Genomic DNA, 12,351 nt, shown 5'->3' with positions numbered 1-12,351 from the left:
TATATATATATATATTTTTTTTTTTTTTTTTTTTTAAAGTGAAGAGCCTTTGGCTGGTAAAACAGTAAGCTATTTTTAAATTACTTTGTGACAGAGTTTAATGTTTTTCTGAAGGAAGGTGGGTAACTGACTCCTGAGACACTGATGAAAACTGCAGACCCTTTGCCCAGAAAAATGCACATACCTAAAATTCTTTTCCCCCACACACCTAAATTCTGCATGGGGTTGTGTGCAGGAAGTGGTCCAAGGCCTGTAGATTAGGAACCCTGATTTGTGGGAGACTGGTTTATGAGATAAATACTGAAATTCTGAGGCTTAGAAGAGAGAGTTGTTGTTGTTTTTTTGTTTTGAAATATATTTTATTGATTTTTCACAGAGAGGAAGAGAGAGGGATAGAGAACTAGAAACATTGATGAGAGAGAATCATCGATCAGCTACCTCCTGCACACCCCCCCACTGGGGATGGGCCCGCAACCAAGGCACATGCCCTTGACCGGAATCGAACCCGGGACCCCCCAGCCAACGCTCTATCCACTGAGCCAAACCGGTCTTGGTAGAAGAGAGAGTTTTGAAGGAGGAGGAAACAGAAAAAGATCTAGAGGAGAAGCAGAATCTTGGAGGCAGAGCCGGGACTGTGTTTTTCACCTGTTCTCCAGGCAGTTGTGATGATCTGACAGATGTAGGTTCAGGCACCAGAGCTCTGGAGCTGCCATGGCTAGGCTGAGGGACTCAGGAAACCCTGCTGCTCAGTAGGCAGTCCTAAAGAGGGTGGGAGAGAGGGAGAAGGCCTACTGTGCGCCCCCATCCGACCTGCTGGAGAACAACAGAAAAGTCCTGTGCCTTCCATCCTACTCTTCACAGGGGACAAAGCAAGGCCATGATGCCCTGAGCCTCAACCAAAACAAACACCCACCATGCACACCAGAAGCAAAACGATGACAACAATAAAGAACAGTAGACCGGGAAACCATCCAGCTAGGGCTGGGCCTAAGAGAAAGTCTAACGTTCAAATTCTGACACTTGTCCATGGTTTCCCATGTTCTGTGTTAAGTCTCCTAGCTCATTCCTCCCTCCCAGCAAAGGGCCAGCCTCTCCTTAACAGACAGGCCTGTTGAATGGGACCTGCTCTTGTCTGGGTCAGGTGCTTTCCAGGCAGAGGGTTTACATCTGAGTCAGCAAACACCTGCTGACCCCACTGTTCCAAGCTTGGGGCGCTTGCCTTGCCTACCCTGCCCCATCTTGACCTTCTCCCCAAAGGATCTGATTTTCAGGGACAGTGAGGAGATGGGAACTAGCCAGCAGGTGGTGGAGGGGGAGAGGGGAGAGGGAGGAGGAGCAGGACACAACCTCCTCCAGACCCCAAGGCCTCTAGTCAGAATCCGGGTTTACTTAAGAACCTGTTTCTTGTAGCAGCCCTGTCCCAGCCAAGACAAACCCAAGTCGTGCCAGTCCCCTGCTTCCTGGGGTGTGTGTGACTGTCTACGGCGGTGGCTCTGTGGTTCTCAGCTTCAGGACGTGAGACACTTGCTTGACCAACAGACGCCTCTTCTGGCAGTGGAGGTGGCAGGGGACAATGATTCTCAGTCCTGTCAGACCTTCACTTAAGTGTCCCATTAATCCATCTTGTACAGCTAAGATATGTAGGTTTCAACCTATAAAAAATAACTTCAACTGGGGAGGAGTGGGTGGAGGTGAATAAGCAAGAATGGCAGAAATTGGTAAGCACTGATGCTGGGTGATAGGTACATGGGGGCATTGTATTCTGTTTACTAAAATATATATATTTGAGAAGAAAATAAATATATATATTTGAAATTTACCATAATAAACAAAAATTTGTGTGTCTCCAAAAGACCAAATGCAGTCAGAGTTGGCTGAGATACCTGCTCGCACAGACTCGGTACTTCAGCACCAATGCACAGGCCTCAGAGAAAGCCTGGCTGCTGGCAGACAGCCAACACTGTCTTGTTTAATTTTTAGATTTGGCTGTTCAGTTTGGCCCAGCGTGAGTCTGCGTTTGGTTCGAGGTCTGCGGGTGGAGGATTCCTGGTGGGAAGGCCTGGGTTCTGGCTCTGGGACCTTCCAGGTGTGTGACCTTGGACAAGGCCTCTCACCCCGTGGAGAGTGTATCCTCATCGGTACAAGGAAGGGAACAACCCTGCTCTGCTTGTCTGGTTGAAGGCAGACCGAAGAGCAAAGGAGCAGGGGTTCGAGGGAACTGTGAAAGCGCTATGCTAATGACCGGCATGATTATGTTCAAGGGCTGAATCCTCTCTGCCTGCTCCGCTCAGTTCCGCGTTGCATTTACATACCGTGGGTTTTACCCCTCACTCTTGCAGCAAAACCTTTTGGAACGCATCATTTTTAGACCTGGAACTGATACAGGTGGAACTGCCTGCCCTATTTATTGAGAGTCCTCTGAGATAAGGAAAAGACTGGAATTAGGAGGAAAAAATAGACCCTGAGAGATATTAGCCAAAGAATTGCCATCCTGGTGTCCTTCCTTCCCTAGCTGACAACGACGTCTAAATGCAAAGCCGAAGATTCTCATCAAAAGTTAGCCTCACAGTCCCCACACTGTCCCCTGGTCCTCTGCATCTGTTCCCTCGGGATGTAAGTGCTGGGTTTGTGTGCGGCGGCTCTGAGCCCCACCGGGCATGCTATCTGGTACCTACAAATGGTGGGTGTACAGTACATATTTGGTAAATATTTACAAGAGAGGAAAATAAGAGAGGAGCTCTACAATTGTTCTCTTATCACTGTAAGTGTCTTAAACAACAGAAACATGTTTCGCTTATTTCCACAAGTCTGGGTGCCGCTGCTTCTCAGACACACCATTTATTATGCACCACAAAAAATTAAAACATGGCAGATGCTTCCTTGTCGTGTCAGTTTTAAGCCACGACATCTTGAAATAGAGGGCATCTTGGAATAGAGCAAACGCAGGATGGCCCCCTCTTCCAGAGGAAAAGCTTGCCCCTCGGGGTCCTGATGCATGCTGAGATTAGCTGTCTCGTTTGCAGGCTCAGCCCTTGCATTCACACGTTACGCAATCATGCTTTCATCAGGGTTGAGAGGCGACATTATATCTATTTTTCTTATGGACCCAATAATACAAAGTAGTTCTGTGTTTTAATACAGTTTTAGTGCAGATTGTAAAATACTTGTCAGAGCCAAAGTCAAATGAATTCTGCGCTCTATTATTTATGATAAGACTTAAAGGAAAAAACATTTATTCTGTCTTCTCTCTCCCAAGAAATGGTTTTTGTTGTCCTACTCAGTGGTTGATTTGGCTGTTTTGCTGCTGTTATTTAGCTTATTCTTGGTTCAAGTAAAGCAACTGAACTGTGCATTTCCCACTGCACGGAGAAATCAGGCAGGAGCAGACCCACAGGATGAGAGCACACCGCCTGCGTGGGCTAAATATGACGTTTTTAAAATGGGAGGTGGGCATGCACCGTCTTTCTGGGCAGAAAGGAGCCTGAGGAATACAGGGTAAGAGAAATACAGCTTCTGTGACAATCCTTTGGAAAAAAAATTTTTTTCCTTTGGAAATTTTTAATGGATAGTCCTTGTTCATAAATTCTACAGTTTGGGATAAGAAAAACTCTACCTGTTTCTAGTCTGTTCAGTACTATCAGGAAGATACTTATACATAACAGCAAAGAGATTCACCCCCAAAAGAAGAAAAGGAAAGGATTTCTAAAGGCTAGACCATGACTGGGTGGAGAGGAATGGTCTAAAGAATGATAGCTCCCGTGATGCCTTGCTCCCCACCAGGGTCTCAGGGTGTTATTGTGTCCATGAGGGTCAATAGCCCTGGTACTGGCGAAGAAGAGGGCGAGAAGCTGGGATGGTTTGATCAATACCAACTTGCGTTTTGCCCACTGTTCTCTCCCTTGCAGTCTGAGTACCACTACGAGTACACCGCATGTGACAGCACGAGTTCCAGGTGGAGGGTTGCTGTGCCGCACACCCCGGGCCTCTGCACCAGCCTCCCGGACCCCGTCAGGGGCACCGAGTGCTGTAAGCAGCCATCCCGCTCCAGGCCTCCTGACACTCAGCTTTAACCACTGCCCCAAGCCTCCTGCCATGCAAGCTAGGCCCTCCCTGACAGTGCAGCCGCCTTAAGGAATCAGATCTTTTCCCCACTTCGTTCCCATCCTTAACCCTTTTAAAATTATCTCACAGATGCAAACTGGGTATCTGAATTTGCTTTTTAAAAAAAATTTAAATCCTATTAGGGTATAAAGTGTAAGTAATTCCAGCTGTGTGCCACGCAGATGCTTTTCTCAGTGTGCATACATTTCCCTCTTTGCCTGTGCAATGCCTCCAATCTACACTCACCAGCCACAATCAGTCATTAGAAAGACTGCAATTTGCTTTCGTCCTTGAAAAGGAAGCCAGGGAAGATGAATTTAAAACACACTGGGCATCACTTCAGGAAACAAGAACCTTCCCGACGGGAGCTGACTGTGCAATCAGCCAGGCAATGGCTTGCCTGCAGCTCCCGCCCCCACCTCTGTGACTCTTAGTCGGAGCTTTGCTGCAGTTGGCAGCTCCTTCCCCTGCACTGTTCTTCTGAGATATACAAACGGAGTAACAATACAAACCAGGGACTAGAATCAAGGAACACTTGAAAAATTGGAAAGGAAATTGAGGGCATTTAAATTCTAAAATAAGCTTAGCATATAGTGCCTGGTTCAGTAAGTGGGCAAATAAATACTTATTAAATTAGTGAATGAATATTGCTAGGACCCGATCAGAATGGAGTGTAAATAACGGAAACAAACGAGCCATCTTCTGTTAACCGGACCAACGTTATCAGCTCCTCCTATGTATCCATTCATTTGTCAGCAAAACCTTTATGGAGAGCTCCTGTGTCAGTCACTGAGCCATGGGCCCTGGAGGAGCTCAGGGCTGGTGGCAGGCTTCCATCCATATGATGTGTTAATACGAGGTAAGAAGGAATGCGAGTTATGGATACTTATTAGGGACCAGAACCACTTGAGCAAAAATTTGGAGGCAGAAGAACACGTGATCTGGGATGAAGACAACACAGGCAAGGCAAGAATGGGGCTGGGCTGGAGAAAGGTCTGCAGTGGGAGATGAGCTGGAAAGATTGGCTGAGAGCTCAATCCTGTAACCAAAGAGGAGCACCTGATTATTTTTTAATTAGCTCAATGTTTTAGAATGACACTGGTGACCACAGAATGAGCAGAAACAAGAAGCGGGGCACTAGTTAGGAGGACACTGCAGAGGGTGAACTGACAGGTCATGTTCTAGAATCCCAACCAGCATGGTCAGTGGAACCAGAAAGGAGACAGAGACTCAAGGGGATATTCAAGGCTGGAAGGCCTGGTGCCCTTCAGAGGGGTTGGCGTGAGAGACCCTGGTGTCCCTTCCCTGGAGAGGCATCGGCATGACCACAACTACTCCCTTAGGAAGCAAGATTGACCGGGATTAGCCCAAAGTCCTCAGCAAGGCAGAGCTTCCACAGCCCCAAGTCTGTTTCTTTTTTAAATAACAACTTTATTAAGATATAAATTTGCATGTCATAAAATTCACCTCTAAGCGTAAAGTTCACTTAGTTTTTAGAGTAGCATAATCATCACCTCTATTTAATCTCAGCACTATCATCACCCCAAAAAGAGACATCAAATCCACCAGCAATCTCTCCCCAAGTCCCTGGCCCACAAATTCACCACGTGTCCCTGTGGATTTGCCTGTCTAGACCTTCCATGTTAATGGACTTGGACAAGACGTGCATGGCTCTGATGCTTAGCGGGCCAATGCCTACACCTCCACCCTCTGCTCCTCCCATTAGGATGCCCAGAACCTGACCACTCCTCCTGGGGCAGCAGCGGCCTCACCACCCCACCCTTGTCCTTGCTTTGTGTTCCAGCCTTTTCTTGCAAAGCTGGGGAGTTTCTGGACATGAAGGACCAGTCCTGTAAGCCCTGCACCGAGGGCCGCTACTCCCTGGGCACGGGCATCCGGTTCGATGAGTGGGACGAGCTGCCTCATGGCTTTGCCAGTCTCTCATCCAACGTGGAGATCAACGACAGCACCAACGAGTCCACAGAGAACTGCACTTCGTGAGTCACCTCCCAAGCCTGGCTCCCTCCTCCCCGTGCTGGGAAGGGGTTCAGGGAACACTCCTCTTCTGTTCTGCAGGCGGGCAGGGAGGGTGGAGAGGAGGGAGCCCAGGGTGAGGCCTGAAGCAGGTGCCCACAGCACTGTTTGGGACGATCGTCCACCTTAGCCCATTCACTGACAGAAGCTTCCTAGTGATGGACAAGCATTTGTGGCAGGAGAAAAACATGGGGAAATAGAGAGAGGTAGGTAAGATGGCCACAGGTTCAATGGCCTAGTCCATTTAAAACAAAATCCAATTGTATTTCCACCATGGAATTCTGGGCCAGCCAATACACATCCTCACCTTGATAGCAACATAATGTGTAAAGCACTGGGCATCTTCCTAGCTTCGGTGCTAACTTCTAAACCAACTGCCAACCCCGAGGTTTGGGGGGCATAGAGCAGGACCAGAGCTTCGGTCTGTGGTGGCTTTCAAAAACTTTGAGACTCCAGTGAGTGAAAATTCCCCAGCTCAGACAGAGATATTTTTAGTAATTGAAAAGCTCAGTTCAAGGTGCTTGTAGAACTGGTGAGCTTTCCTTGTCAGAATCTTTGAATACTATTATACATAATGCCAGGGGTAGGAATGAGTGATGTGCCTTCTGTTGTTTAGCACTATCCCGGATGCCTTATTCCTCACGAGAACCCTGTGGAATAGGTATGACTGTTCCATTTCACAGGTGAGGATCTGGAGACTCAGCGAGTGAGGTTCAGTGACTCGTCCTTTGTTACCCAGCTTAGAGCTGGTGAGCCTGGAACTCGCACCCAGTGCCAAACTTTCTGCTGCCACCTTCAAGTGATTCAGTGTGTGAGAGGCAACGCTGGGTCCTAGGGAAGAAAGTGGGGGGATGCACGGATGTAAAAGACAATCGTCCACTGCTCTTCGTTAAGTATTGGCAAAGAACATGGGAGAAAAGTACATCCATGAAAGGGTCTCTCATGCCCAAGCAATCAAAAGGACAAAAAGGAGTTAAGAACTATATTACATGTGGATTTCTAAAACGGGAGCAATGTCTCCCATTCTTATACTTTAACCTCCTAGAAGTACCCTTGGCAGAGCCAGGCAGCAGGCATTTCAGAGTCCACTTTTAGAGTTCAGACTATGTGTCAAAATCATCAGCATGACAACACTGCCTCCGAGAGAGCTGGAGAGGGTTAAAGCTGGGAGGAGAGGGAACGTAGGTTAAGACAACCGACCCCATCTGTGTCCTAACAGAGAACGCCACTGAGCAGACCCAGGTGCAGGCCTGGCTCACTCAATCAATTCCTACTCGAGCGAGAAAGGGTTTCTCTCTGGGGACTGCCCTGAAGTCCAGAAATCATTATCTCTCAGCGGGGCAGGGTGTGGGCTGGCTAATAAAACAGCCTGTGTTTCCAGGACGCAGATGCTGAAGGGCCTGGTTCTCAAAGCGTCCAGGACATCTCTGGGCGGGGGAAGGAGGTTCCGTCTCTCGAAATGGAGAGCAGATGGCCACCTGGAGAGGCTTTGTGATTTCCTCACCGCCCCACAGAAAGGCAATAGTTGAGCTGGTGTTTACCTGAATCCATGTCCACCGTCTCCAAACTAACCCCAGCCAGCACTACCTCCTGCCGGTTCTGCCTCTAACACCTCCCAGCTGGTACCTCCTTCCACTCCCAGCCTTCTCCAGGCCACTGTCCACTCAGTGGCCAGATTGATCTTCTTAAAACACAAATATAACCACAGAACTTTCCTGCTGAAAATTCTGGATGCTATGGACTCTTATTGCTCTTGGAATAAAATCCAGTACCTGCCCCTACTGGCCTCTGCTCTCTGCCCCTTTCTCCAGCCTCTCTCAAGCACCTTCCCTCTTGCTTACTATGCTCTAGGCAGGCTGGCCACCACGCTCTGTCCCTCCTTGGGGCCTTAAGTGTGACTTCCTCAAAGAAGTCATTCCTGACACCACAGGCTCCTGCTACACACTCCTGCTCCATCTTCTCCTATGGTACTTATCACAGTTATTACTATGGGATTAATTGTGTGATTAGCTAAGCTTCTGTCTCCGCAACTGTAAGTAGAATGCAAGCTTCAAGAGGGAGGGGACCAGGTCTGTCTTTTTTTTTTTTTTTTTGTGTGTGTGTGTGTGGTTTTTTGTTTTGTTTTGTTTTTTTTTTTTTTTTTTTTTGTGTGTGTGTGTGTGTGTGTGTGTGTGTGTTTTATATCCAGCATCTAACATCTGGCACAAAGTCAACATGAAATAAATCATTGGGAACAAAATAGGACAATCCTTCAGGGGCTCCTTTTTGGTTCCTGGCTAAATGTCCCATGACCAAGGTGCTGGAAACAACCCTTAGATCCAAGACTGGGATAAGCAAGAGGGAACAGGAGTGAAGGAGGAGTAATATAGAAAGGCTGTTGTATGTTAGAGGAGAAGAAAGGGCAGAAGCCAAGCAGTATGAAGGTGAAACAAGAATGAGAGCAAGATCTATGTAAATATTAAAAAGGGTTTCAAACATGGGCAGCCTCTTAATTTTCCTGTGCAGTTTCTTCTTTCTAACTTAAACTTATAAAATAATGCCACACAGCATGAGCCAAGTGGTGCCTGGGTGGCCACCATGTGAGAATTCTTCTTAGAGCACTTGCTTCTCTTTGCCCAGGGCCATGGGGAAACAAAGCAGGTACTAGTAAAGCAAATCACAGCTAAATGACCGTGAGCAAATTTCCTCCTTACTCCGGTGCCTCCACTTCTTCATCCTAAAAACAGTATTCCTCTTATAGGTAGCGGTAAGAATTAGATGAGCTGATAAGAGTAAGAATTTGGAGCAATGCCTGGCATTAGACAACGGTGAAGACATGCTGTTCTGATTGAGTGTGAAGTGATTTTCGCCAGGCACAGCTCTGACAAATACCAGAACTGTGATGCATTTTGCAAATGTAACCCATTATGGCACCCTTTTAATTATTCATCCGACTTGAGCAGTTATTTATAGCTGATGCCAGGGAGCACATCAGCATGCAGTGTTGTCTCTTTTCACAGGAGAAATCAATACCATTAGGTTAGTGCGGGAATCTTGCATGAACTCAGCATAGGTCCTTTGGATACTATTCTCGCTTCCATGTGAGAATAACAATAACTGTTGAAGAGCTGGAATCACCATCTTACTCTGACAAACACAGGAGGGAACCAGGGGACTAAACTAAAGTCCCCTTAATGGGACATTATTAGTCATTGGAGACCTGAGTTGGTTTCAAGCAAAATAGTGAAATAGTGGGGGCATAATGTGGAGCCACCTCTTGGTGCCTTGATCCAGAGGTCGTTCTCTTAAAAAAAAAAAAAAAATAGGAAGACACAGAGAGAGATACAGACATCAACTATGAGAATTATTGATTAGCTGCCTCGCATCAGCTCCACACTAGGGATTGAGCCTATAAGGCAGGCATGTGCTCTGACCAGGAATCAGACTGTGATCTCCTGGTTCACAGGTCAATGCTCAACCACTCAGCCATGCTGGCCAGGCTCAGAAGCCATCCTTTACTGAGCATTTTCAGGTCTAAGCTTTCGAGTGTGAATCACAAATCAAGGATACCCCAGACACCTAGAAGGTCACATGAAGCTGGTGGGCCGTGCCCCTGACAGTGAACTTGGCCCCTGTTTCAACCCACAGGTCCAAGTGGGTTCCCCTGGGCGACTACATCGCCTCCAACACGGACGAGTGCACGGCCACACTGATGTATGCCGTCAACCTGAAGAAGTCGGGCACTGTCAACTTCGAATACTACTACGCAGACTCCAACATCATCTTTGAGTTTTTTGTAAGCCGTTGGCCAAGGGGGAGGGTGGGCAGCAGAGGCTCTCCATGGCTCAGATGCACCTGCAGGAATCACAAGCCCAGTCCGGCTTGGGAAATCGCCACAGTGGTTATCCTCTGGAGAGAACTGTGGGCAAAGGAGCTGAGGCTTCAAGAGGCGAGGGAATCTGAGGGGAGGAGGAGAGTCTGGGAATCCTGGGGGTTTCGCCTTGCTCAGACACGCACACAGCATGTAATGGCTTCTCTGAGTTACTGGTTATGTGTTTGCTGTCAGTGCCTGATGTTTTGTGTGTGTGTGACTAGCTCCTGCCCTACTTCAAGACTCCTACGTTCTGAGCTCTGTTCCTAAAGAAAATGTTAGGAACAGATCAACTCTTCTCCCACAAGAAGGGGCCTCGGGAAGGCTGCCACAGCGTGGGGGAAGGAACCCATTTCCTTCGAAGACTCTGATCCCAACTCCTGCTGCCTCAGGTCCAGAATGACCAGTGCCAGCCCAATGCAGACGATTCCCGGTGGATGAAGACCACAGAGAAAGGATGGGAATTCCACACTGTGAGCATCCAGCCAGCTTTCCTGCAGCCTCTGCTGGAGATGCAGCCGTTCCTAGAAATCCCAGAAAAGGGACCAAGGGCCTTTCCTCCAAGGAGTGCTTCCACCCAGCCCAGGCCTCCACCCCTCTTTCCCTAGAGGGCAAGGGGCTGACATGATGAGGATGCTGCAGTTTCTCTCTTGAGTTGACAAAATACGGGTGTGGGCTGTCTTGCTGTACCAGTGGCTTGACCCCAGGATCAGCAGCCTTTTTAAAGGCTAGGTCTTCTAGGGACAGGAGATGGATAAGTGGAATCAGAGAAGAAGCAGGAATTCCATTCACCCTACCGTCAGACCCCTTCATCAGTCTCGCTGTAGAGTTGCTCTCGATGTATGTGGCTGAGGGTGGGAAATGGTTGTAGAGGAAGCTCAGAAGACAGAGGAGGAAGGCCAAGACAAGGGCAAGTGCAAAGCTGAGGAAGTGGGGAGGATCAGAACAGGCACTGCCATTGGACTGTAAGAGGAGGGGTCCCAGCAAGAGACTGCGCTAATGCCTCTTGTCTGTGGTTGTAGGTAAAGCTAAACCGAGGCAATAATGTCCTCTTTTGGAAAACCACAGCCTTCTCAGTGTGGTCCAAAGTCTCCAAGCCTGTGCTCGTGAGAAACATTGTCATCACAGGTATGGAGAGAGGTTGGGGCCTGGGCTTCTGGCCCTGTGACTCTGTAGGAGGAAAGTGGGGGCCAGTCCCCAGGGGCTCAGTCTCTAGGCTCAAGTTTTGCTTTGCTATGTTCTTCCTTCCCAGGGGTGGCCTACACTTCGGAATGCTTCCCCTGCAAACCCGGCACCTATGCAGACGTGCAGGGCTCCTCTTTCTGCAAACTTTGTCCAGAAAATTCTTATTCGAACAAGGAAGAAACTTCGTGCCACCAGTGTGACGCCGACAAATACTCAGGTGATGTTTCTGAGGGCAGGGAGGGTTTGGAGGGCGGTACCAACAAGCACAGGAAGAAACAGGCCTCGGAGCCATCCTTCTGGTCAAGCTCCGGACCGGAAGGATTTATGCTTTCTGGACCCTGGAAGAACCAACCCACATCCTACCAATCGCTCTGGAAATAAAAATGAAATCATGTGACAGGCACTCACTGAGCTTCTACTATCTGCCAGGGCCTATTCTAGGTGTTTGGAATATAGTGGTGAACAACATAGACAAAGTGCCCTGTCTTCATGGAATTTACATGCTGGAGGGGTAAGATAGACAATAAACAACAAATATATAAAAGTTTATATTGTATGTTAGACAGTAAGAAGAATATGGCATGGCATGGCTGGTGTGGCTCAGTGGTTGAACATCAACCTATGAACCAGAGGGTCCTGGCTCAGGCAGTCCACTGGTTGGCAAGGGGGCCAATCTGCAAGACATATTCTGAAAAAACTAGTAGTGAGAGAGAAAGAGTCCCTTTTCTCCCCCTGCAAACACTCATAACTAGTTATTTCATTTGTTCCTTCTCACACAGAACCATACACAAAACCCAACTCAAGGCGCGCTCTCAAGCAGACCCCATATCCCTACACAGACACACCCAACCTTAACACAGGTGTTACAGTATGTGTTGGCTCAGCCAAGACCCGCCACTGACCTTGTGAACTGCTTATTTTTACACTATTCCTAAAACAAAAATCCTGTTTTTCTCCACTGATCTTGCCAGAGTATAGATTGCAGCAGGAACAGGAATGTTCAGATCTTGGGGGAAGTTTCTGTCTATACGTTTAAATTCCTGTTCTTCCACTTGACTTTTTTATTCCTCTTCCCGGCTCAGTCAATGGCAGCCTTTGTTAGTCTAACTCTCCAGCCCTTTCCAGCCCAGCTGCTGTACAACGGTTTGATTGGCAAGTTGGTTCTAAAAAACTACTTATGA

The 12,351-nt window shown here is 48.0% G+C and overlaps 1 protein-coding gene across 6 annotated transcripts in view; it reads left to right on the top strand.

Annotated features, from left to right (window-relative positions):
• The window catches only part of ELAPOR1 (endosome-lysosome associated apoptosis and autophagy regulator 1), a 42,972-nt gene that overhangs the window by 10,624 nt on the left and 19,997 nt on the right, over window positions 1-12,351 (top strand). For all 6 annotated transcript variants that reach the window (XM_084866949.1, XM_084866946.1, XM_084866947.1 and 3 more), the window contains exons 2-7: window positions 3,906-4,026; window positions 5,906-6,098; window positions 9,763-9,910; window positions 10,378-10,458; window positions 11,008-11,113; window positions 11,238-11,387. In XM_084866949.1, coding sequence (XP_084723075.1) covers window positions 3,906-4,026; window positions 5,906-6,098; window positions 9,763-9,910; window positions 10,378-10,458; window positions 11,008-11,113; window positions 11,238-11,387 — 799 coding nt within the window. The remainder of the gene's footprint in view (window positions 1-3,905; window positions 4,027-5,905; window positions 6,099-9,762; window positions 9,911-10,377; window positions 10,459-11,007; window positions 11,114-11,237; window positions 11,388-12,351) is intronic.

Source organism: Pipistrellus hanaki (genome assembly GCF_964339955.1).
Source record: "Pipistrellus hanaki genome assembly, chromosome: 18".
Taxonomy (NCBI): domain Eukaryota; kingdom Metazoa; phylum Chordata; class Mammalia; order Chiroptera; family Vespertilionidae; genus Pipistrellus; species Pipistrellus hanaki.
The sequence above is the reverse complement of the archived record's forward strand: the minus strand, read 5'-3'. Positions and strand labels throughout refer to the sequence as shown.